At 45.8% G+C, this 25,106-nt stretch overlaps 1 protein-coding gene across 29 annotated transcripts in view; it reads left to right on the top strand.

The window, feature by feature from the left end:
- Positions 1–25,106, top strand: part of SEC31B (SEC31 homolog B, COPII coat complex component) — a 35,570-nt gene that overhangs the window by 5,435 nt on the left and 5,029 nt on the right. For 13 of the 29 annotated variants that reach the window (XR_004431111.1, XM_033185655.1, XM_033185513.1 and 10 more), the window contains 17 exons: positions 6,557–6,761; positions 6,974–7,069; positions 7,601–7,609; positions 8,023–8,166; positions 8,505–8,647; positions 9,951–10,050; positions 10,172–10,333; positions 10,879–11,013; positions 13,821–14,045; positions 16,653–16,727; positions 16,989–17,087; positions 17,445–17,544; positions 18,035–18,213; positions 18,442–18,568; positions 18,958–19,103; positions 19,806–19,979; positions 20,684–20,842. Coding sequence is in view for 28 of the 29 variants with exons in the window: in XM_033185655.1 (XP_033041546.1) it covers positions 6,557–6,761; positions 6,974–7,069; positions 7,601–7,609; positions 8,023–8,166; positions 8,505–8,647; positions 9,951–10,050; positions 10,172–10,333; positions 10,879–11,013; positions 13,821–14,045; positions 16,653–16,727; positions 16,989–17,087; positions 17,445–17,544; positions 18,035–18,213; positions 18,442–18,568; positions 18,958–19,103; positions 19,806–19,979; positions 20,684–20,842 (2,278 nt within the window). In the remaining variant the exon portion in view is untranslated. The remainder of the gene's footprint in view (positions 1–6,556; positions 6,762–6,973; positions 7,070–7,600; positions 7,610–8,022; positions 8,167–8,504; positions 8,648–9,950; positions 10,051–10,171; positions 10,334–10,878; positions 11,014–13,820; positions 14,046–16,652; positions 16,728–16,988; positions 17,088–17,444; positions 17,545–18,034; positions 18,214–18,441; positions 18,569–18,957; positions 19,104–19,805; positions 19,980–20,683; positions 20,843–25,106) is intronic. The other 16 variants (XM_033185593.1, XM_033185606.1, XM_033185598.1 and 13 more) reach the window with 10 other exon arrangements.

Genomic DNA, 25,106 nt, shown 5'->3' on the forward strand with positions numbered 1-25,106 from the left:
AGAGAACGAATGATCCTCTCCTCATTGCTTTTAGACACTGATTGGTTCTCATGGATTTCATGGGTCTTGCAGGCTTCCAGCGCTAGGTACTATCATTCATTGAGCACATGTATACATGCCAGACCCTGTGCTAGGGGCTCTGTACATTTTATTTATTCCTCATAATAAGTGATAAGTACCATATTTCCATTTTACATAGAAGGGAACTGAAACTCTGAGAAGCTAGGATTTAAGTCAAGGCCTATTTGAGTCCAAAGCCTACCTTCTTTCCATTATTCTGCCCTTCTTCTAAAGATCTTATAAAGGTGGGGCTTACAGTCTGAAGCGATGGCCTCCAAATTTTTATATCATCAGAAAAAATGTGAATATTCATTATACTCAAGATATATATTCAATATAAATGTATACATATATTACTATACTGTTTTTGTTTTTGTTTTTGTTTGGAACAGGATCTCACTCTGTCACCCAGGCTGGATTGCAGTGGCGCAATCAGGGCTCACTGCAACCTCCACCTCCTGGGCTCAAGCAATCCTCCCGCCTCAGCGCCCTGAGTAGCTGGGACTGCAGGCATATGCCACCACACCCAGCTAATTTTTTATATTTTTAGAAGAGATGGGGTTTTGCCATGTTGCCCAGGCTGGTCTTGAACTCCTGAGCCCAAGCGATCAGCCCGCTCAGCCTCCCAAAGTGCTGGGACTATAGGTGTGAGCCACTGAGCCAGCTGGCTCTACTATTTTTCATTTATTTATTTTTTGAGACGGAGTCTCACTTTCTTGCCCAGTCTGGAGTGCAGTGGCGCAGTCTCGGATCACTGCAACCTCTGTCTCCCAGGTTCAAGCGAATCTCCTGCCTCAGCCTCCTGAGTAGCTGGGACTGCAGGTGTGCGCCACCACACCTGGCTAATTTTTTTAATACTATCAATAAAGTGTCATTTCTATTAATTTTTTTTATATTCGAAGTTACTGGTCTAGAAGGCAACATTCCATCTGATGATTGATGAACTACTTGTGCATTTCTTGGTCCCGCTAAGAGATTAGTTAAAATATTTAGACAGAAGTACCCTCTTTCTTTTCGTAGTTTAACCTCATAAGGAAAAGTTAGTTGTTGTTTGCCCTTTCTTGAGCTCCTGCATCACTTTATGACAGCATCTCTTATTTTGCAGGGTTTTTTTTTTTTAACATCTCTTTGTATTTCCAGTACCTGTGTCCTTTGAAGAGCAGGCACTTGAGGATTTACTGATGATGATTAGATACTCTTAGCCCCTAACCAAGCATTTCAGAAAGGGCTCCTCAAAGGGGTGAGCTAATTCAAGATGTTTATATGCTGGAGCTTAAAAAAGGGGTTCAACCTGAGAGAGCTAATAGGAAAAGGAAAAAGGGTGAGGGGGCACTAGGCAAGGGTCCTAATCCTCAACAAGCAAAGCAACAGCTTCAGCATAGTAGTAGCTCCTTAGGGTCAAGGGTTCTTAAGAAAGAGGCAGTATAATTTTAGAAACTGAATTTTGAGATCCATGTGGACAGAGATTTTAATGGTTTTTTGTTTTGTTTTGTTTTTTTCTGGAGATAGAGTTTTACTCTGTCACCCAGGCTGGAGTGCAGTGGCTCGATCTTGGCTCACTGCAAAATTCTCCTGCCTCAGCCTCCCAAGTACCTGGGATTACAGGTGTGCACCACCATGCCCAGCTAATTTTTGTATTATTAGTAGAGATGGGGTTTCACCATGTTAGCGAGGCTGGTCTTGAACTCCTGACCTCCGGTGATCCAACCACCTCAGCCTCCCAAAGTGCTGGGATTACAGGCGTGAACCACCATGCCCAGCCGAGATTTTAATGTTTTACTCATTGCTCTATCTCCAGCACTTAGAGCAGTGCCTGGCATTATATTTAATAAATATTTGTATTTAATAAATATTTGTTATACGAATGAGTGATATTATAAACTTTTGGGTTACCAGCCAGGTGCAGTGGCTCACACCTGTAATCCCAGCACTTTGGGAGGCTGAGATGGGCGGATTGCTTGAGGCCAGGAGTTCAAGACCAGCCTGGCCAACATGGTGAAACCCCCTCTCTACTAAAAATACAAAAATCAGCTGGGCGTGGTGGCGCACACCTGTAATCCCAGCTACTCGGGAGGCTGAGGCACCAGAATCGCTTGCATATGGGAGGCAGAGGTTACAGTGAGCTGAGTACCACTGCACTCCAGCCTGGGCGACAGAGCAAGACCCTGCCTCAAAAAATAAAAGAAGAAGAAACTTCTGGGTTACCAGACAGCATTCAAATCCAGCGCTTCAGTTACAGTTAGTCTTCAGTTAGTCTTAGTGTCTTATGAGTTTTTCAAGCTGTTAGTTTGAATTTGGGAGTCATGAACTTTACCTCATACTCCTGCTCCACTCTGTAAGGATTTGGGGCCAGTAACCAGAATAAATAGTACAGTTAACCCTATTGATAATATTTTATCTCTGCTTTCTTTTCCCACCTCTATAACTGTGTTGGAAGATTGAATCACATTCCCAAAGACCTAAATCCCAAAGGGATTACCTTTGACACAGCCCTGCTGGGGCCTTTCTGAAGAAATCATCTTAGACACCCCAGGATCTAAGACACCCACTTCATTCTGTTCCAGTCTAGGTTAGGTCACATGCTCAACAGTCAGTATCATAAACTATTGACCAGGATGATCAGGGAAGATAGAGGGCCGCTCATCCTTTGCTTTCTGTCTTCCTCTCTCTTTTTTTCTGTGTCTTCTTCTCTATGGTGTGGCATAAGGCACAGTTGTGTGGGGCTGTAGCATTGGCCATAACACTAATAGAGCTGTGTGACTTGGGCAAATCAAGTCAGTTATCTCAGGTTCCTTCTCTTATGTATAAAGAAGAGATTGTACAAGATGACTTCTAAGAAACTAGCTGAGATCTGAATTCAAGTTTCATGTTCAGTCTCTTACTCCCTTTTATTTTCTAGTAGTCTTCCTCCTTTTTCCATTTTTAAACCTCTTCCTGTATCTCTTTGTTATCAACTAAACATATACCTTTCAAAATCTTCCCCATTCTCTGGCTGCCCTTTTCTCCAAACCCATGCCTCAACCAAATTTGGATCCTGAAGATCCCCTTATCCTCAATCTATGATGCATCAGAGAAATATTATCTACCTAGAAATATTTGACTGAAAGAAAAATGTTCTGAAACACTGGTATGGGACAGCCTCATCTATAAATAGACTGAAGAGAGTGCATGGATAAATGCCTCTGGATGCAGTCAGAATCAATATGGATTAGCATGTGCGGTGAAGCAAACAGTGTTTGGTTTGTTAGATGAATTTCACTCAAAAAGAAAGTTTTCTGGGAGAATATCACACTGTTTTATATCATTGACTGAGGACATAGCTGCTGTGGGTAAATGAGGTGAGAGGCCAGTGTGTGGTCTGCTGTACCTTACCCTCTCTATACACTGAGTTTCTAGCTCTCTGGAGTGGCCCCCATAACCTCTGGAAGAACCATCGTCAAGTAACATGGAGAAAGTAGAGGATCTATCTTCTGTCATTCTACCTTTATCTCAGTTCTAGCTACTTGGGGAACACTGTGTCCTCTCTTTGAGGGCCTTCTGTAAGGGACAGTGTCAAGCAGAAAAAAAATCATTTGTGTACTTCTCTCAGTTTTCCTGTTCTCAAGACTTGCTTTCTTTCTAGAGGCATTAAGATAGTAGAGCATGGGTTAGTTGTTGGAGAGACCTGAGTTTATATCCCAGCTCTGCTACTTGCTGTCCTCTTGGACACTTTATCTAACTTCTCTGAACTTTTTTTTTCAACTGTAAATTGAGAATTCATAGTAGATGTGTAGTAGTTTGTTGTATAATAGGCATTCAGAGAAGTAGCTTGCCTCTCAAACAACCAATGCTCCATTCATTCTCCAGCTTGGAGTACTGCCTTAACCACTCTGTTTGACTTCTAGGGAGGCTTGAGTTTCCCACGTTATTTTGGCTTGAATGTGGACAAACTCTTTTCGCTTTAGTTCACTAACATGAAGCTGGGATTTTTTATTTTAAAGAAACTTAATAAGAAAATGAAAGAATCAAAACCGAAGGAATGAATAAGTCATGGAAACAATTTATACAGCAGATATTTCTTTCTTTTTTTAAAAAAATAGACATAGGGTCTCGCTATATTGACCAGGCTGGCTTCCATCTCCTGGGCACAAGTGATCCTCCTGCCCCAGCCTCCTGAGTAGCTGGGATTATAGATGTGAGCCACTGTGCCCAGCTAGACCACCGTTTTGTTTTTTAACTTTTTGTTTTTAAAAAATCCAAACTTACCAGAAAGTTGTGGAATAGTATACACCCACCCATCTCTTGCTCCGTTTTCATTTGCAGAGTAGAGATGATGGACACTCCCTGAGCACCCTGAACCATCAAGTCGCCTTCCTCACGTAACTCCACCTAGGTGTCAAGCCCATTCGCCCAGGTTGCTCTCTATCACACCCTATTCAGGTACCAACTTTACCCTCACTAGTGGGGTGGTTAACCACAGAAATGTGCTTTCCACATGCATACAGAAAGAAAATCATTTTGTCACACCCTGTGTGTGACAAACTGAAGTAACTGCCACTCTGAAGTAACTACCCTCTTCTCTAACCCTTTGGTGACTCCCCCTTGAGGTCTCAGGTGCCTTTTACTCTGCTCTGTATGTCATGTGTTCTGACCGTGCTGAGGTCGCTGCACCCTCTGTATCTCCATGTGGGTTTTTCACTGGACATACCCTCTGCTGGTTCCTGTGTGACCTACTGTGGGCTTCTCTAGCTACTCAGTTGACATGTCCTCTACCCCTGCTGAGCTCCAGTCCCTGGGTGACATGGCAGTCTCTTGAACCTATATGGAAAAACATCCTTCTGCTATATTAAGATCACTGCAACCTTAGAAAACAGCCTTCCTGGCAGTAGCCTCTTAGCTAGCATTGTGTCAGCTCTGCTGTTTTGCTTCAGGTGCTGACCTGGTCTGAGCTGGTGCTCCACACTTTGCTTCTGACCAGTTGGCTCTGCTCCAGTGACTGGCCTAACAAGTTCCTGCCTGTCACCCACTCGGTTGCTTTGCTGACTGTTCTCAGGGAATATTTCTTTGCAGTTGGAGATCTTGTGACCTCATTTGGCTTGATATCTGGCTTCTCCAAAGGGCTGTGGAAATGTCCCTAGCTAGCAGCTATGAAGTGAGAGACAGACCACCTATGAGGCTTCAGGGATTTCACATGCCTTCCGTAGGGGCTTTGCAGAGGACCCAAACTTTCTAGAAGGGGTCCAGGGATCCAAAGGGATCTTTTACTCTGGGGCAAGACATTGGCATTATTTTGTTAGAAGCATCCTCAGAAAGCCAGAAAAGTATTTCCTGAATGGGAGTGTATCCTTTCATGCCTCTGTCTTCAGGGCTGGCCCTTTGCAGCCACATTGCCACTCCAGTGGGCCAGCCACATGGGAGAGGCATGGGGTGGGGAGGCCGTTGGGTCTTTTCTCATTTCCAGTTTGAGAGTGAATTGTTGGTCTAGGGAGCCTGCTTCTAATAGTTACGGAAGAGTTTGGATCTTTCTCTCAATAGGAGACAGTGTTTTATGATGTTAAGAGCTCAGGCTCTGGAATAAGATGGGCCTGACTTTGAACCTTGACCCTGCTACTTCCTAGCATTTATCCTAAAATGGGGATAAAATTACTAGCTCTGTGTACGGAAATTTTATAACTTTTTTTTTTTTTTTTTTTGAGACGGAGTCTCGCTCTGTCGCCCAGGCTGGAGTGCAGTGGCCGGATCTCAGCTCACTGCAAGCTCCGCCTCCCGGGTTTACGCCATTCTCTCGCCTCAGCCTCCCGAGTAGCTGGGACTACAGGCGCCCGCCACCTCGCCCGGCTAATTTTTTGTATATTTTAGTAGAGACGGGGTTTCATCGTGTTAGCCAGGATGGTCTCGATCTCCTGACCTCGTGATCCGCCCGTCTCGGCCTCCCAAAGTGCTGGGATTACAGGCTTGAGCCACCGTGCCCGGCCTAGAAATTTTATAACTTTTTTGTGCTTCAGTTTTCTCAATTGAAAATGGAAATAATAGTAATACTTCATGAGGCTGTTAAATATTCAGTCAGCTAATACATCTAAAGTGCTTAAAACAGTATCTGATACATAGGAAGTATTCAATCAGTGTAAGTGGTTGCTATTATTACCTGACTATATGAGTTGTGAGGATTATGTGAAGTAATCTGTTTGAAGTATATATCACAGAGCCTATATCACCCCAATGTTAACTTAAAAATGTACATATATATGTGTACATATATGTATATATATACACCTCCACACAACTCAGAGGCAGTGGCTTTCTGGCTTCTAGTGTAACATAGATGAAACATTTTTTCAGAGAAAGGGCAGGACTGGGTGGAGGACACCTCCCTTCTGTCTGGGAAATGAAGGAGACAGGCAAGTTCCAGCTAGGGGTGGGGCTGCCTGCATACTGGCAGAAGCTGACAGAGATGCCCATCCTGTGCTTACTGACATGAACCTACGTTTGTACTGATGCCAGTTCCTCCTCTTTATAGGTTTCACAAGCTGATCTGGGGGAGCTTTGGCAATGGGCTTCTGGAAAGCTCCGGGGTTATTGCAGGCGGCGGGGACAATGGCATGCTTATTCTATACAATGTGACCCACATCCTGTCTTCGGGGAAGGAGCCTGTGATTGCCCAGAAACAGAAGCACACGGGGGCTGTCAGAGCCCTCGACTTTAATCCTTTCCAGGTACTACAGGTACTACATTTCAGTTAGTCAAACATGTCCAAGCCAGGGAGCAACAGATCTGAGTGGAAGCATTCACTTGTGGCCTCTGGTCTGTAACTCTGATCCCTTTCCAGGCTGTTTCGGGGAGGCTTTTGATAGCCCCAAATTTGGGCTTCTTTCCTCCTTTCTTGCTCTACTTCTTCCTAGGGTGGTGTGTCTCCAAACACCTTTTATTCATACAGGGCAACCTCCTGGCTTCAGGGGCCAGTGATTCTGAAGTCTTCATTTGGGATCTGAATAACTTGAATGTGCCAATGACCCTGGGATCCAAGTCACAGGTGAGCAGCACCCCCACCACCCAACCCTGGCTGCTGCTTAGAGTGTGCAGCTGATTTTCCTAGGTAAAGTCTTGTGTTCTGGAGCCAGTTGGAGCGCACGAGATTTCAAGCTTTACCACTGGAGGGCAATAAAGCTCCATAGACTAACATGCTACCAGCCAGCTAAGAGCTAGGATGGCCGGTGGGTAGAGGGTGTATATGGGGTGGTTGCTTTGTGCTCATTACTTGTTCTAGGAGTTTCTGGGAGGCAGATGAAAGGTGGGGAGAGCAAAAGACACCACAAGAAGGGATGGGAGTGCTGTCAGCTTTCGCAGAGTTGGGTAGGGCATTGGGCCCAGCAAAGAGGGAGCAAGAGTAGGACCCCAGACATACCATTGTCCTTTTTATGGGGAGGGTCAGCTTTATTCTCCCTGTATGTGGCTCTCCCAGGCAGTGGGGAGTCTGGTCTTGTGTCTTGGAGAGCCTGTCTGTCAATCTGTAACTGGGCCCGTCTTTTTGCTTCCTGGCCTTTTCTCTGTCTTGTGCTTACAGTATCGTGAGGTAAGTTGTTTCAATTTGATAACATCTTACGGTTTTTCTCTCGGCCTCACTCTCTCTGGTGGTCTTGCATATCTATGTTTTCCTCTCTCCCTCATCTTCCTCCTTCTCTCCCTCTCTTTTTGTCTCTCCCTAGACAAGAGGGCTGTTTTTTAAAATCTTGACTCTATCCTCTTAGTAAAACCTTGGGTAGGAGTAAAACTTAGATGTGCCTTTCATCCCTTCTGCTTCTACACTGATACCCTAAAGGATCCTCCCTGGAAAATTCAACTCCCAGCTTCCCAACACTGTCTTAGTTTGGGTAGCCCCATGTCTGTTCTTGGACTTGCTGTGGGTGGCTGGGAGCAGTGGAACAGCAGATGTCACTTTGTCCAGGGGGTGACAAGTTGTCATCTTTCTGACCCATCCTGCCTTAGCAGCCCCCAGAGGACATCAAGGCACTGTCTTGGAACCGGCAAGCCCAACACATTCTGTCTTCTGCTCACCCCAGTGGCAAGGCAGTTGTATGGGATCTCAGGAAGAATGAACTTATCATCAAAGTCAGTGATCACAGCAACAGGGTGAGTAGTGGAGGCCAGAACACAGGCTTGGGCTCTGGCTTCTCTCTCCTGCCTAGCAGTTAGAGCTGCTGTGCCCCAGGCCAGAGTCCTGCTTTCAGCTGTCGGACATGTGGAGTCAGCCACTTAGCACATTTCCTATTGAGAGTGAAAACAGGGAAGCTAAACAGAGCTGATCTGGAAGTTTCTACCATTCCTTACTTATTCCTGGCCATCACTCTCTGATGCCTGTGGTGTTCCCAGTCACAGAAGAGACACAAAACTTGCTCTCAGAGTGGTCCCATTTCAACTGGGCAAAAGAGTCAGGTTACAGCACCCATTGGGATATGCTTTGTTCGCAGATGCACTGCTCAGGCCTGGCCTGGCATCCTGACATAGCCACCCAGTTAGTGCTGTGCTCAGAGGATGATCGTCTTCCCGTGATTCAGCTGTGGGACTTGCGCTTTGCCTCCTCGCCCCTGAAGGTGCTGGAGAGCCACAGCAGGTAGCATCTCAGACGTCATCCATATCCTTGGGGGGGATGGTGGACATAACTGGCCTAGGTAGGAGGCAATATATCCCTCACTTTAGCTACTAAACATCCTTCCTGGCTTTAAAGCCATTCCGGTGAACATATAGTCACCCAATACTAACTCCAGCCCTAACTAAGAGGAGGCCCTTAGGCCCTGAGGTTATGGAGAGGAGGCTGAGATTCCATCTAAATTCCAAAGATGGAAATGGGGTCATGAGAAATACTGGAACCAGTGTTTAGTCTCCAGGCTCTGGTATGAGGCTAACGTCATTTCCTTAGGTGATGAGCTTTCCTCCTCCAGGATTTCTTCATAAAAACAACTTGACTCCTATCCTGTGAACAGGCCTCCACAATCTGTTCTTTCTTTTCTTTTCTTTTTTTTGAGACAGAGTCTTGCTCCGTCCCCAAGGCTGGAGTGCAGTGGCGTGATCTCAGCTAACTGCAACCTCCGCTCACAGGTTCACGCCATTCTCCTGCCTCAGCCTCCCAAGTAGCTGGGACTACAGGCACCCGCCACCACACCCGGCTAATTTTTTTTGTATTTTTATTAGTGACGGGGTTTCACTCTGTTAGCCACGATGGTCTCGAACTCCTGACCTCGTGATCCGGCCGCCTCGGCCTCCCAAAGTGCTGGGATTACAGGCGTGAGCCACCGCGCCCGGCCCCACAATCTGTGCTTTCTAACCAAAGGACCATGCTGCCTTTATATATCCTTGGGGACTTTTATTTTTTTAGACCAGTTCTTGCTCTATCACCCAGGCTGGTGTGCAGTGGTGTGATCAAGGCTTGCTGTGACCCCAATTTCTTGGGCTCAAGTGATCCTCACCCCTCAGCCTCCCAAAGTGTTGGGATTACAGGCATGAGCCACTGTGCCTGGCCTCCTTGGGGACTTTTGATGGTTAGGTCTTTACTACCTCCTGGGCTAAAAGCACCCATAGGGATGAGTGTTTGTGTGATTCATACTGGTTCATAATCTCTACTCTCTAATTAGTGAAAAGAAGCAGGCCATCCTGCAGTGATCTAAGAGAGGCAGAGTAGTGCAGTGCATAGTGCACAGGCTCTGAGGTTTGGTTTGGGTTCTGACTCTGTAACTGTTGGAAAGTTACTTAATTTTTCAAAACCTCATTTTCTTAATTTGTAAGATAATATCAGACCATGCATGTTATAGGGCATGGATGGTCTGATATGCCCTATAAAATGTATCAAACACATATAAGGCACCCTACTCATAGTAGGCATTCAACAAATGCTAGTTCCTCTTTCCCTACCTTTTTAGGGGGATCTTGTCAGTGTCATGGAGCCAGGCTGATGCTGAACTGCTGCTCACTAGTGCTAAGGACAGCCAGATCTTGTGCTGGAACCTGGAGAGCAGTGAGGTAGGCTGGCCCTTCTGTGGGTATGCTGGGATGGGAGAGAGAGGGTAGAAGAATCTCAGCTGCAGCCATGTGTTTTGGGTGTCATGGACTGTCCCTAATGGTGTGTGTTCCCTAATATTAGGTGGTATATAAGCTACCAACACAGAGCAGTTGGTGCTTTGAAGTGCAGTGGTGCCCTCGGGACCCTTCAGTGTTCTCTGCTGCCTCCTTTGACGGCTGGATCAGTTTGTACTCTGTGATGGGTAGGAGCTGGGAAGTCCAGCACATGAGACTGGCTGACAAGGTTTGAAGGGCTTGGGAGAAAATGCTGGAGGGAAGGGGCTGTCTCTGTTTGTGGGAGAGAGACATATGGCCTGAGAAGCAGGGACTATTGGAGATTGGGAGAACAGGGCCCAGGGTTTGGGAGGGCTGCACCTTTGCTCTGGTGCCCATCTTCCGGAAAGGATGTCATTTTCTGCCACAATGTGAAGAAGGCCTTCACCTTGACTCTTGTTATTGGATGGGCCCTGTAATATTTCAGGGACAGTGGGACCCCTTTGCTGGGACAGTTATTTCAAGAGTATGACTCTTACCTTTCTCTCTCCTATAGATCCATTTTGTGCCACACTCCATTGTAGACTTTGAATGTAGTAGTCTTTCCAAGAGCCTACTTGCATGGGAGTCCCACCCTCGCTCCCACTCACTTCCCCATCCTCTGGAATATGGGAGTCTGACCTTTCTAGGTCAAATTGGGTGTCTCAAGGATTCCTCTCAAAATGGAGTTTGTAGGTGGAGGTCCTGACTAAACTGCCACTTTAGGATGGTGATGCAGGTGTCTTTTCCCCCCAGATCTCCTCTTCCTTCAGCAAAGGCCAGCCTCTCCCACCACTGCAGGTGCCAGAGCAAGTGACACAAGCATCACTGATACCTCCCCTGAAGAAACCCCCCAAATGGATTAGAAGACCAACAGGTGTTTCATTTGCTGTAAGTGTAATGGATGTATAGGGGTGTGTGTGTGTGTGTGTAGCCTACCATGTGCCCAGCATGGAGCTAAGTTTTGTAGGAGACGTATTCCCACTGCCTCTGTCTCAGAATGGATCCCACTTTACCTCTCAAGGAGAAAGTTACTATAGTTTCCCTCTCTTCCCTTTACCCATTCTGTATCTTCTGCCAGTCCTGTCTAAAAGGAGTTGACTGCCTTAGAACTCTCGGCTGTGGAGAAATAGCCTGAGATTCCATCTCAGTTTTCTCTAACCCTTACATATCTGGACTGGTAGTAAGGAACTACAAAGAAGGAAAGAAAAAACAGATTTTATTCTGTCATTTATCTGTTCAAAACCTTTGAGCCTCCCATTGCTTTATAGACAAGGCTAAATGTGCACAGGGCTCCACTTACCTTTCCATTTCCATCTCATTCTCGTATGTTCTCTATGCTCCAGTTACATATGATTCCTTTCTGTTTTGTAAATAACTCCTCAACTCTTCCTGCCTCTGCTTGTATCCTAACCTTCAGCTTCTCTCCTGGGCCCATTGAATGCTACCACAGCCTTTCAAGGCCCCTCTCTTAAATACTATCTCCTCCTTGATGCATGTCTGTAACCCAAGTCAAAATTAACCTCTCTCTATAATCCCACAGACTTATACTTTGGTAATGATACGTCCTAACTATACTAAAGTTATTTATATACATATATGCATATTACCCTACTAAGTAATAGACTCCTTAAGGATAGCGACTATGTCTTGCTGATTTTTATATCCCCAAAGCGGTGCTTCACAAACTCTTAATGTGCATCCACATCACTTGGGGATCTTATTAAAATTCAGAAACTGGTTCATTGAGTCGGGAGTAAGGCCCAAGATTGTGATTTTTCAGTAAGCTCCCAGTTGATGCCCTTGCAGCTGGTCTGAGGACTAGCACTTTGAATGGCAAGGCCCTGAAGCACTTGGGACAGTGTTTAAATATTAGGTTTGAATTGAAAACAGATGTATAAAAGTAGAAGTTCTTGTTTTCAAAGCCAACAGTTTTATTGGGGAGGCAAGACTAACACATTCAATAGGCTGTGAGCTTAAAAAGAAAAAGAAGTGGTGAGGTAAAGAATTCTGAGGTCAAGAGGCCTGAATTCTTATCATAGGTCTGTCATTTATTAGCTAGGTAACCTTGAACAATTCATTTAACCTCTCAGGACTTAACTGTTCTTATCGGTAAAACAGGGCTAGTGATGCCTGCCCAGAAAATTAACATGAACCACAAATAAGAATATATGTACACACTTTGTAAAACGAGCAAGTACTATACAAATCAAAAGTTAAAATGGTTTTGCTTAGCACTAATCTGTGGTGTAGATTTTGTGCTGCAGAAGTCAAGGTAAGTAAGAATTCTGACTGGGCGAGTTCATTAGGAGGTGGATATTGGGAAAAGAAATGGTGAATAGTTAGGGAGTAAAGCAATAGTTAACAACCCCAGATAATCTATACAACAAACCCCCATGACACAAGTTTACCATGTAAGAAACATGCACATTTACTGCATTGGATTGAAATTTTTTTTTTAACCCAAAGTAAAAGTTAAAAAAAAAAAAAAGTTATCGACCAGGCGCCGTGGCTTACTCTTGTAATCCCAGCACTTTAGGAGGCTGAGGCGGGTGGATCACCTGAGGTTGGGAGTTTGAGACCAGCCTGACCAACATGGAGACACCCCGTCTCTACTAAAAATACAAAAGTAGCCGGACATGGTGGCACATGCCTATAATCCCAGCTGCTTGGGAGGCTGAGGCAGGAGAGTCGAGTGAATCCGGGAGGCGGAGGTTGCGGTGAGCCGAGATTGCACCATTGCGCTCCAGCCTAGGCATCAAGAGCGAAACTCCATCTCAAAAAAAAAAAAAGTTGTCAACCTTGGATACACATTGGAATAACTTGAATAATTCAAAAATTACTGATGCCTAGTCCCACCCCCGGAGTTTCTGATTGTGTTGTCTGGGGTATGGCCTGGCAAGTCTGGATTGTTCTCCACATGGTTTAGGTCCTGTTTGTGCCAGATGCTTTATATAAGGCATCTAATTTGGTGAGAAGGATACTCTAGGTGGGGATGTTGTGGGTAAACGCACAGAAGCAGGAACGCATCAGGCATTTTAGGGATGTGGAGCAATTGTAATAAACAAGCAGGGAGAGAGATGCAGGGAGAGAGATGCTGGGAAAGATAGGTCTGGCCCTGATTTTGCAGAGGTTTGTGCACTGCAGGCAAGGGAGCTTAAGCTCTTTCCTGTGGCCTTGTGAAACCACACAAGCTCCTGAATAGCAGCAGGGTGGTACAAGCAATAGGGGGATAGTCTAAGGCTTAATTAGAGGAGGGAAAAGAACAGAAGGCTTTTAGTAATCTGGGTGTACTAGCACTGGGAATAGGATGGAGGGCACTTGCATGAAAGACAGTGAACAAGAAGAGGTAAGACCTTGTCGTTGCTTGGGTGTAGGGGGTATGAAGATTTTGCTAATGCTGAGGTATTTAGCCCAGGTGACTGGGATAATGGTGGTACCAGGACAGGTTAGCAGAAGGTGAGTACTGTGTGGTGAAGTTTGAAGCAGGTGGTCCTAAGAGTACAGAAGTGGTTTTGGTAGGGAGACGCATTCAATATTAAATTACTGATCCTATTCTACCCCCGCCAGGAACTCTCTTATTTTATTGATTTTCTAGCCTAGGGTCAGCCATTAGATAGCCTTCTCTGTGAACCTGACTTAGTGTTACTTTTTGGCTTGAAGGTATAATCTTTACACTTCTTGCTTTTCCTCACCAGTTTGGAGGGAAGCTGGTTACTTTTGGCCTCCCCAGCACAAGGCTGGTGCCACAGCCTTGCCCCCGCCTAGTCTTCATCAGTCAAGTTACCACAGAATCTGAATTCCTGATGCGATCAACTGAGCTGCAGGAGGCCCTGCGATCAGGAAATCTACTGAATTACTGTCAGAACAAGAGCCAGCAAGCTTTACTGCAAAGTGAGAAGATGCTGTGGCAGTTCCTGAAGGTAGGAAGCCTGAAGACTAGCTGCTCAGAAGTGTCTCCCCAAAGCCTGGAACTCCAACCTGTGTCCACTGCAGGAGAGGCACAAGCACACTGATTACAGAGGCCTTAACTCCCATTAGTTTTTTCCTCACACTGTACCTACCATTGGGACACAAAACCTTCACTCTTTACCGGAGGCTCAAAGGCCATTTGGGAAGTGGCTAGGAAAGATGGGGAGTACATGAGATGTTTTCCTTTGTTGCTACTATTGCTGATGTCCTAGGTACTTTATCAGAGCCAAGGCAAAGACCTTCATGGTATCATGTCAAAGGGCAGGTAAGGTAATGGGAAGGAAGAAAAAAGGGAAGAAAGAGAAAAAGAAGAAAAAGGAAAATTAGTTAGAAGGACATGTTGTCATAAGAAGGCTTTGAGTTGGTTTCAAGTAACCCAAGGCAAGTCCCTGGAGTGGGTCCTAGGGTTCAGGTGCCACTCTACGCTGGAGGTGTGGGTTCAGTTCCAGTTCTCATTTAATTTAAAGTTTCCTGCGACACCAGGAAGAGCACTATACCTATCAAAGGAAATGAGCAAGTGAGAGATCTGAAGGAAGAAACGGAAGTAACTGACTGGTCAGTCAGTGGGATGATTGTGCAAATTTTTGGAATTGTATAGACGAAAGCAAAAAGGACTGGGCTTGTACCAGGGCATCTGAGAGGGACTTGAAATTTGAGCTTTAGGCATAGCAGAACTGTATGAAGGTGGACATCAGGAAGTTAGGAAAGAGAAAGAGTATTTGAGAAAGATCTTGACTATATAGTGAAGCTAGAGAATGATGTGGGAAGAAAAGAATAAGTCTTTTATCGTAAGCAGGATATAAGTTCCAGGAATGGTGAGATGGGAAAGAGAGGGAGTGGTCGGGAGTTCAGCCTTTATTCTGCTAAACAAAGGAGAGAGTGGTACCTATAGGACAGAGGGACCTATGAGACAAGGCATTCTGGGTGTTTCTGTTTTTGTTTTTTTGAGACAGAGTTTCACTCTTATCACTCAGGCTGGAGTGCAATGGTACGATCTTGGCTTACTGCAACCTCTGCCTCCCGGGTTCAAGCAATTCTCCTGCCTCAGCCTCCCAAATAGCTGGGATTACAGGCACCTGCCACAATGCCCTGCTAATTTTTGTATTTTTGGTAGAGACGGGGTTTCACCATGTTGGCCAGGTAGTCTCGAACTCCTTAACTCAGGTGATCCACCCACCTCAGCCTCCCAAAGTGCTGGGATTATAGGTGTGAGCCACTGCTCCCAGCCAGGCATTCTGGTTTAAAAGCTACCCAAGAGCTGTCCATCCTGATGGTTCCTGGTTGGGTGTGGTGAACATTTCCAAGGAAGGGCATGGAAGGAGAAGGGTGCCCAGAGAGACTATAAGAAAGGTATGGTTAGAAATCATGGTTCGGTATGGAATAAATTAAGGGCCTGGGATAGCTAACCAAGATTACGGGGCTTCAGAAAGGCTTGCTCCTTCGTATTGGGACATTGAATGGGAAGCTGACTTGGTTTACTTTATCCGTGCAACTTTTTTTTTTTTTTTTTTTTTTTTTTTGAGACGGAGTCTTGCTCTGTCGCCCGGGCTGGAGTGCAGTGGCCTGATCTCAGCTCACTGCAAGCTCCGCCTCCCGGGTTTACACCATTCTCCTGCCTCAGCCTCCGGAGTAGCTGGGACCACAGGCGCCCGACACCTCGCCCGGCTAGTTTTTTGTATTTTTTAGTAGAGACGGGGTTTCACCATGTTAGCCCAGATGGTCTCGATCTCCTGACCTCGTGATCCGCCCGTCTCGGCCTCCCAAAGTGCTGGGATTACAGGCTTGAGCCACCGAGCCCGGCCTATCCGTGCAACTTCTACCAGAGGTCTTCTCAAAGAAATATTTAGACTCACAAGACTACTGCAGGCTACACTTGGCAGCAGTCTCCTTGGAAGGACATGGGATGGGGACTGCAGCAGGGTAGCATCAGGCAGATGTCTTCTGTGGGAGTCCTTTCAGCAGTCATGCAGTAATTCAGAGTTCTCTTCTCCAGCCCCCGAGAGACAGCTCAGGTGCAAGGAGTGAAAATATACATCAGGCAGGTACGTAAGTTGCCCTGACTTAGAAGCTTCTTGCCCACAAGAGCCAATATCTCTTGTACCAATTCTAAAAGCATAGCTTCCAGAGTCCCTGCAAGGAATCTGTCCAGTTACAAGAGCCACTGCAATCAGGGAAATGCATAGCATGTTGTCCACATTAATTATTTCTAGATTACATAGTTCTAGTCCAGATGCAAGTTACCAATCACAGGCATATTGCCTAGGAACAGCTGATATTTTACTTTCACCAGACTACCAGGGTAATAGAGCTAGGAAGACAATGAAAGGTCAAATTCTCATGCACAAGGGGCAGGGGGCTATGTTAACACTGCCCAGAGCCCATCAGTAAGTTAGATCCAGGGGGAAAAAGGAAAGATGGCATTGGACTGCTGAGGGCACTTCTAGTAGTACAAAGAACTGTATTTGGAGGTATACTGGCACAGATGCCCAGCTTCATGTAGGAAGAGCGTCATTTATATTCATTTAATGGAATCTTTTCTGTGTTCTATGGTTTCTTAGGTGACCTTAGAGCAAGACTCCAGAATGAAATTCCTAAAGCTTTTAGGATACAGTAAAGATGAGCTTCAGAAGAAGGTAAGCTGCTTTTCACATCAGAAACATGTACTTGTTGAAGAGAAGAAGAGAATGTTGCCAGACTAAACCATCTCAGAATACCTCTTCCTGGCCTTATTGCATATGTGAGCATTTTACATCCTGGAGTTTGTTTTTTTCTCAGAAAAAATAGATCAGGGATCTTAGAGAGTCCGGTTGGTGGGGTATGGTGGCAGGAAAAGAGGATAATGCTTATTTGATCTTTCACTGGAAAGGGCAGTTTTCATAGGTCTCTCCATGCAGGTGGCCATATGGTTGAAGAGTGACGTGGGGCTAGGTGAGGGTCCTCAGCCCAAAGGAAATGACCTCAACAGTGACAGACAGCAGGCCTTCTGCAGTCAGGTGTGGTAGGAGCCCAGTCAGCCTGACCTAGGGTAACACAGGAAACCTGCCTTTTGGGTGTCTTTCCCTTCCTGGCCCTTTTCATTGCTCTCTGTAAGTGCTTAGCATTTGTACAAGTCTTCAGACTCCTCACTCTCTTAGAACCAGAGTGAGACACAGAGTCCCTAAGCTTTTGGGCTGGAAGTGGAGAGCTGTGTCTTAACCGTGAACTATGGCCCTTCCCAAACCTTACCTGGCTATATTTTTAGTTTTACCCATTAATGACCAAATAGTAGAACTCTCAGAGTTACTAAGCCAGCTCTCTGTCTGTCTTCTGGGTTCATCCCTAAGTAGTCACCTCTGTCCTTCCTCCTACAGGCCTCCAAACACACCACAGAGGAAGCCTCTGCTTCCTCAGCCTTCTTTGATGAGCTGGTACCTCAGAATATGACTCCTTGGGAGATCCCCATCACAAAAGGTACCCTGACACTGAGGGAGAGAGTCTCTGCTTAGGACTAGGTGGGCCCAGAGGTTTTGGACTTGAGAGAGTCCCTTCTTGTCCCCTGCCTCATGTCTTCCTCCCACCATCTCAAATGCTGAGTGAGTCACCTACCAGTTAGAGCTCTCTCTGGCTGTAGATTTTCATGGATAGGTCCTTCCTATGGAAGGCCTTCTACCAACAGATTTTCTTCTATCCTTGCTGAAAGGACTGTGGCCCTGCCCACTGTGATCAAGCACACTTCACACTGTGCTATTGCCGCATCAATTCCCTCCCTTGTCTTGGGCCCTGTCTTTAGACCTGGGCACCAAAATACATTTTATTGCCAAGGAATGAAGCTTGAGGGTTTAGTTTGGAGCCAAGCATGCTGAGTGATATAGAGATATAGAGGGTGTGCTGTGGGCCCTGCAGGTGGCAGGAAGCTAGGGTTTGAGAGCAACTAATGCAGAGGGGATGCTTCTGCCTGCAGATGTTGATGGACTCCTAAGCCAGGCTCTCCTGCTTGGGGAACTGGGTCCGGCTGTGGAGCTGTGTCTGAAGGAGGAGCGCTTTGCTGATGCCATTATCCTGGCCCAGGCTGGGGGTGCAGATCTGCTGAAGCAAACACAGGAGCGCTACTTGGCCATGAAGAAAACCAAAATCTCCTCGGTAACTGCCCGTTGTGCAGCAGAGGAAGGGAGGGGATACTTGGACCTTGTGAGGTGGATACCCACACCTTGGGACCCGTGTTTGAGTATCTGCCTGCCTCTCTCTACTCTACCACCCCCACCTCACCCTCGCCCCTACTCAGTGCTCTAACAGGAGGTCTGTGCAGGACTCCTGCTGTCTATGCTGGATGGATGGCTGATGGCCTCTTTCCCTCTCTGCCTATTACAGCTTCTAGCCTGTGTTGTGCAAAAGAATTGGAAGGATGTGGTGTGTACCTGTAGCCTGAAGAACTGGAGAGAGGCACTGGCTTTGCTACTGACATACTCAAGCACAGAGAAATTCCCTGAGCTCTGTGGTAGGTGTGGTCCCAGGCTTCAGGGTGAAGTGGTGTGACTCCAGCATGGAGTCAAAGGATGCATGCAGGAGGGAGGTGGAGGAGCAGCTGAGCTCTGGGAGGCCAGGCAGTGTTGTCAGGGCTAGAATCTGGCTCAGCCAGGAGGCAGGGACCACAGCGCATGCCCCTACTTTCAGAGGGGATCCTTTGTTGTCCTGGTTTACTTTGTCTTGTCACACCATGATGTGAGAACTTTCCCCTTCTCTGTACAGCAAGATGAGTCTCAGTGTTGTCTTAAAGCCACTGCAGCTACTTGTCCCAGGCTCATGGTCCTCTCTCTGTTTCCAAACAGGAGAAGGAGAGGCACATAGGCCAGCTCTGCCATTAATGAAATTTCCCTCTCTCTGCAGACATGCTGGGAACTCGCATGGAACAGGAGGGCGGCAGGGCACTAACCTCTGAAGCCAGGCTCTGTTATGTGTGCTCAGGGAGTGTGGAGCGGCTGGTGGAGTGCTCGGAAAAATGCCACCAGGCTTTGTCCCCCATGGCTCTGCAGGTACCCCTTCTCTGCAGGGTACTGGCCACTCCATACCAGGCCCTTAGGAGGCTAGTGGTGGAGATGTGCAGAGCTAGCAGAGGTGGATCCTCTGGGACAGGCTGGAACCACGGTGTTAGGGAGGAGCGAAGGGTCCTGAATGTCTGGGATCTTCTCCTGTGCCCTCAGAGGAGACTAAGCAGCAGCTGCTTCAGTGTTAGTCTTTATAATTTTTTTCCTATTTCAGGTTTGATTTTACAGATGTATTCAGTAGTTGAGTAATTGTGACTTGGCCCTTCTATTAGCTACTGTAGAAAATTCTGTGGATCTAAACTGCCAGGTGTTCTGTAAGTGACCACAGAAAGTGGGGGTCACAGACTCATGGAGAGATAAAAGTCGCACATGAAACAGTTAGTATAACAGAGTCTGTGGTTGGTGACGTATAAGCAGAAAGGGTAAAAAAACAAAAGGAAGAGGTAGAGATGTACCAAAACCTAAGACCACATGGGTCCAGTTAAATCCAATCCTAACAGCTTGGGAGGTGAGGCCAAGTGACCCTTCTCTGTCACGGTTCTTATATGTCATCATCTGCTGCCTTCACCTAGGTGTGGCCAGGTGCCCTCATCTCTACCCATAGCAGGAGATCCCTGAATGAGCTACCTGGACTTAGAGAGCAGGATATGCTTCAGTGAAGGCTTACCACCCTCATCCTTGTCCTTACAGGACCTAATGGAGAAGGTGATGGTTCTTAACAGGAGCTTGGAGCTACTGTGGGGTCCTCATGGGGTGAGCCCAGGCCCTGCCACAACCTATAGGGTCACTCAGTATGCCAACCTCCTGGCAGCCCAGGGCAGCCTGGCCACTGCCATGAGCTTTCTACCCAGTGACTGTGCTCAGGTAAGTGGGGCCATGTGGAGAGAGCAAACCTTTTCATTCAGTCATCTAACATTGAGCACTTCTGTGTTCCAGACACTATGCTAATGCTGAAGCTTCTAGGATAGATAAGATGGAATCCCTTACGCACCTCACAATCTACTGGGGGAAGATCAGATGTTGATGACTTATAGCGCCATAACAGAAGCTTATACTGAACACTGTGGGAGTCCAGGGAAGGGACTGATTTTTGCCTGGAGAAGTCAAGGAAGGCTTCCCAATGGTTAAAACAGCTGAGCTGGACCTTCAAAGAGAAGTAGCTTACCAGCAGATATAGAGCATTCTAAGCAGAAAGAATAGCAAGAAGGGAGGCATGCAAGTGTTTGGCAGGGATTCGGGAACCTTGAGTCATTTCTAAGGGGGCTAGAGTATAGAGCAGGGGTGTCCAAGGGTCAGAATACAGTCGTGGGTGCTTAGTTTCTGTTTCTGGTTGGGCCAGTAAAGCCCCTTCCTCATCCCTGTTTTCCACTTATCACTAGAGTCAGAAACCAAAAACCATGACTTCAGGCTGCTAAAAACCTAAAACAAAACAAAACAGAACAACAACAACAACAAAATAAGACAGGTTGGACAAGCTTGGTATAGAGGGTCAGCTGAAATTTGACTGCTACCGGGGGCCTTGATTGTGTTCATTTCTTGACACAACTGTTCCTCATTAAAACTTATAGCCACCAGTTCAGCAGCTAAGAGATCGGCTTTTTCGTGCTCAAGGTTCTGCTGTCTTGGGCCAACAGTCTCCCCCTTTCCCCTACCCCCGGATTGTTGTGGGCGCTATCCCGCACTCTAAAGAGACATCTTACAGATTGGGATCCCAGCCTTCTCACCAGGTAAGACCTTACTTGTTAATTCATTTGTTCATTCAACAATATTTATGTGCCAAGCGTGGTTCTGGGCACTTGGAATATATTGTGAACAAAACTGATGAAAATTCCCAACTTCCGTAGAACATAGATTCAGTTCTTTTTATAATAAATGACTGTTTATTGAACTACTAGGCTGTTAGGACATAAAGGTGCAAAAATTGTGATACTTGCCCTCAAGTAGCTCATAGTCTAGTGGAAAGATAGATATGTAAAAAATAGCTACAGTAGGCCTGGCACGGTGGCTCACGCCTCTAATCCCAACTTTGGGAGGCCAGAGTGGGCAGATCACGAGGTCTGGAGTTCAAGACCATCCTGGCCAACATGGTAAAACCCCATCTCTACTGAAAATACAAAAAAATGAGCTGAGTGTGGTGGCACACGCCTGTCGTCCCAGCTACTTGGGAGACTGAGGCAGGAGTATTGCTTGAACCCGGGAGGCGGAGGTTGAAGTGAGCCCAGATCGTACCACTGCACTCCAGCCTGGGCGACAGAGCGAGACTCTGTCTCAAAAAAAAAAAAAAAAAAAAAAATTAGCTACAGTAAAATTCATAAATACCGTGATTGGGGTATGGCAAGGGGCCATAAGATCACACAGATGAAAGCAGTTTACTCTGTATGGTGGGGTTGCGGGGGCAGTCCAGGGAGTGTTTCAGAACGAGTCTGAGGTTTGATCAGAGTCTCAAAGATTAAAAGTTTTTAGGCAAAGGAATGAGCAAGTGAAGACTGTTTCAGGCACAGAGAATAGCATGTACAAAGGCACCGAAGCAAGAGTAAGCTGAGGCCTTTTGAGGATTACTAATATTTAATTGGGGCTGCAACACAGGTGTTTATGGCTGTGAAGTTAGATGAAGCTGGAACAACAGGTAGGAGTTAGATCACTAAGGACCTAGCATTCTGTGCTAAAGAACTTAAACTTGACAGGGAGGAGCTATTGAACAGTTTTAGGAAGAGGAGTGACATAATTAGCTATATGTTAGGAAGGGCCAGGCTGGAGGGAATTAGGCTATAGTAAGGGATGAAGGGACATGAAATAACTAAAGCTGGCCAGTGAGGTTGGATTTGAAATACTTAGTACTTAGTAGATAGAATTGACAGAATTGCTGATAGTTTGGAGAGGTATGTGTGTGGTTGGGGAACTGAGGGAGAGGAAAGAGGTTCTGGCCAAAGTGCCTGGGGGGATTGGGTACTGTTAAGATGTGAGGCCAGAAGCTTACTAGAGGAGCCGGGGAACAGAATCCAGGGAGATTTGGATACAGAGTTATCTGGCGGAAGCTCTGACGGCTCATCTTGTCCCACCTTCAATCCCCACCCTAATTCCTTTTCTTTTTTCCCTCCCTTTCCTCTGTCCCTTTCTTTCCTCACTTGTCTCCCCTTTTCCCCTTCCCCTCCTCTCCTCTCTCTCTCCCTCTCCCCATCTCTTTTCATTTAAAAATAACTATAGATTCACAGGAGGGGGCAAAGAAATGTACTGGGATGTCTCCTGCACCCCAACAACACCCCGCCCCATGTCAGCATCTCACATGACCACAGTACAGTATCAAAACCAAGGAATTACCATTAGTACAATCCATGGATTCAGATTTCAGTCAGTTTTACATATTGTTATGTGTGTGTTTATGTGTGTTTATGCAGTTTTGTCACATTGTAGTGTGTAACCACCACCAAAATCAAGATACTCAATTTTACCATCACCATAAAACTCTCTTGTGTTACCTTTTTTTTTTTTTTCTGAGACAGAGTCTTGCTCTGTCGCCCAGGCTGGAGTGTAGCGGCACGATCTCGGCTCACTGCAAGCTCCGCCTCCTGGGTTCACACCATTCTCCTGCCTCAGCCTCCTGAGTAGCTGGGACTACAGGCGCCCACCACCACGCCCGGCTAATTTTTTGTATTTTTAGTAGAGTTGGGGTTTCACCATGTTAGCCAGGATAGTCTCAATCTCCTGAGTGCTGGGATTACAGGCATGAGCCACCACACCCAGCCATCTCTTGTGTTACCTCTTTTATAGTTGCACTTATCCCAGGTCCCTCATCCTTGGCTTCACCAATATGTTCTCCAGCTCTATAATTGTTATTTAACGATTGTTACATAAATAGAATCATGCAGTATGTATCCTTTGGAGATTGGCTTTTTTCCCTTAGCATAACTTCTTTGAGATTCATTCAAGTTGTTCTGTGTACCAGTAGTTCACTCATTCTTATTGCAGAGTAGTATTCCATGGCGTGAATGTACCATGGTTTTAATTTTTTTTTTTTTTTTTGAGATGGAATCTCGCTCTGTTGCCCAGGTTGGAGTGCAGTGGCGCGATCTCGGCTCACTGCAAGCTCCGCCTTCCGGATTCACGCCATTCTCCTGCCTCAGCCTCCTGAGTAGCTGCAACTGCAGGCGCCCGCCACCACGCCCGGAGAATGTTTTGTATTTTTAGTGGTGACGGGGTTTCACCGTGTTAGCCAGGATGGTCTCGATCTCCTGACCTCGTGATCCGCCCACCTTGGCCTCCCAAAGTGCTGGGATTATAGGCGTGAGCCACCGCACCTGGCCTCGGTTTTAATTTTTTTAGCCATTCAAACTTTGAAGGACATTTGGGTAGTTTCCAATTTGGGGGTATTATGAGTAAAGCTGCCATGAGTATTCAAATACAAGTTCCTAATTGACATCTTTACTAGGTTCAGTCTTTCAGTCCATGAACGTGGCATGTTTCTCCAATGCTCTATCAGTGTTTTACAATTTTTATCACCAATCCTGGACATATTTTGTCCAATTCATACTTAAGTATTTAATTTTTTTATTATCACCTGTCCGCTCATGCTTACTAAGTATTTAATTTTCTCTTCAGCAGTTTAAAATCTAATTTATTGGTTTCCACTTGTTCATTGAGTATATAGAAATGCAGTTGATTTTTGTGTGTTGATCTGGTTATACCCTGTGACCTTCCTGAATAGTTGCAGAAGTTTTTTGTGGATTCCATGGGGTTTTCTATTAGACAGTCATGCTGTCTGCAAATCTGCAAATAGATAGTTTTCTTTCTTTTCAATCTATATGCATTTAATTTCTTTCTCATGCCTTATTGTAGTGACTAGGACTTCCAGTCTCTGTTAAATAAGAATAGTGAAAATGAGCCAGGCGCGGTGCTCACACCTGTAATCCCAGCACTTTGGGAAGCTGAGGCGGGTGGATCACCTGAGGTCAGGAGTTGAGACCAGCCTGGCCAACATGGTGAGAGCCCATCTCTACTAAAATATAAAATTAACCAGGCATAGTGGTGCATGCCCAAATCCCAGCTACTCAGGAGGCAAGGCTGGAGAGTCGCTTGAACCCGGGAGGTGGAGCAGTGAGCTGAGATTGTGTAGTTGCACTCCAGCCTGGGCAACAAGAGCAAAACTCCATTTCAAAAAAATAAATAAATAAATAGTTAACATGAATGTTCTTGCCTTGTTTCCAGTCTTAGAGGAAAAACATTCAATATTTCAGCATTAAGTATGATGTTAGCTTTAGGTTTTTCGTAGATGCTCTTTATGAGACTAAGGACATTTCCCTCTATTCCTTGTGTCTTAGTCCATTTTGTGCCACTATAACAGAATACCACAGACTGGGAAATTTATAAAGAACAGAAATTTATTTCTTATGGTTCTGGAGTCCAAGATCAAGGCACCAGCAGGTATGGTTCCACTCTCAGTTCCAAGATGGTGCCTTGCTGCTGTGTCCTCACATGGCAGGCAGCAGATGTGCAAGAGAAAGCAAACCTACTCCTGCAAGTCCTTTTTTGTGGCATTAATCCATTAATGAGGGCAGAGCCCTCATGACCTAAACACTTCCAAAAAGTCCCACCTCCCAACACTGTTGCATTGAGGATTCAGTTTTCAACACATGACTTCGGGGAACATATTCATTCAGATCATAACACCTTGTGAACTAGATCATGAATCGGTGTTGAATTTTGTCAGATGTTTTTTCTGCATCATTTCTGTGATCATATTATTTTCATTCTTTAGTTTGTTGGTATAGGGGATTGAATTGATTGGTTTTTAAATATATTGGATCAGCTTTGCATGACCTGGAATCAATCCCACTTTCTTGTGGAATATTATTTTTTATATACATTGTTTGATTTTGCTAAAATTTTATTGAGGATTTTTGTGTCTAAGTTCATGAGAAATATTGATGTATAGTTTTATTTTCTGCTATCTTTTTCTGGTGTTGGCATCAGGGTAATACTGGCCTTATGAAATTA

This window comes from Trachypithecus francoisi, unplaced genomic scaffold (assembly GCF_009764315.1).
Source record: "Trachypithecus francoisi isolate TF-2019V2 unplaced genomic scaffold, Tfra_2.0 Contig01579, whole genome shotgun sequence".
NCBI lineage: Eukaryota > Metazoa > Chordata > Mammalia > Primates > Cercopithecidae > Trachypithecus > Trachypithecus francoisi.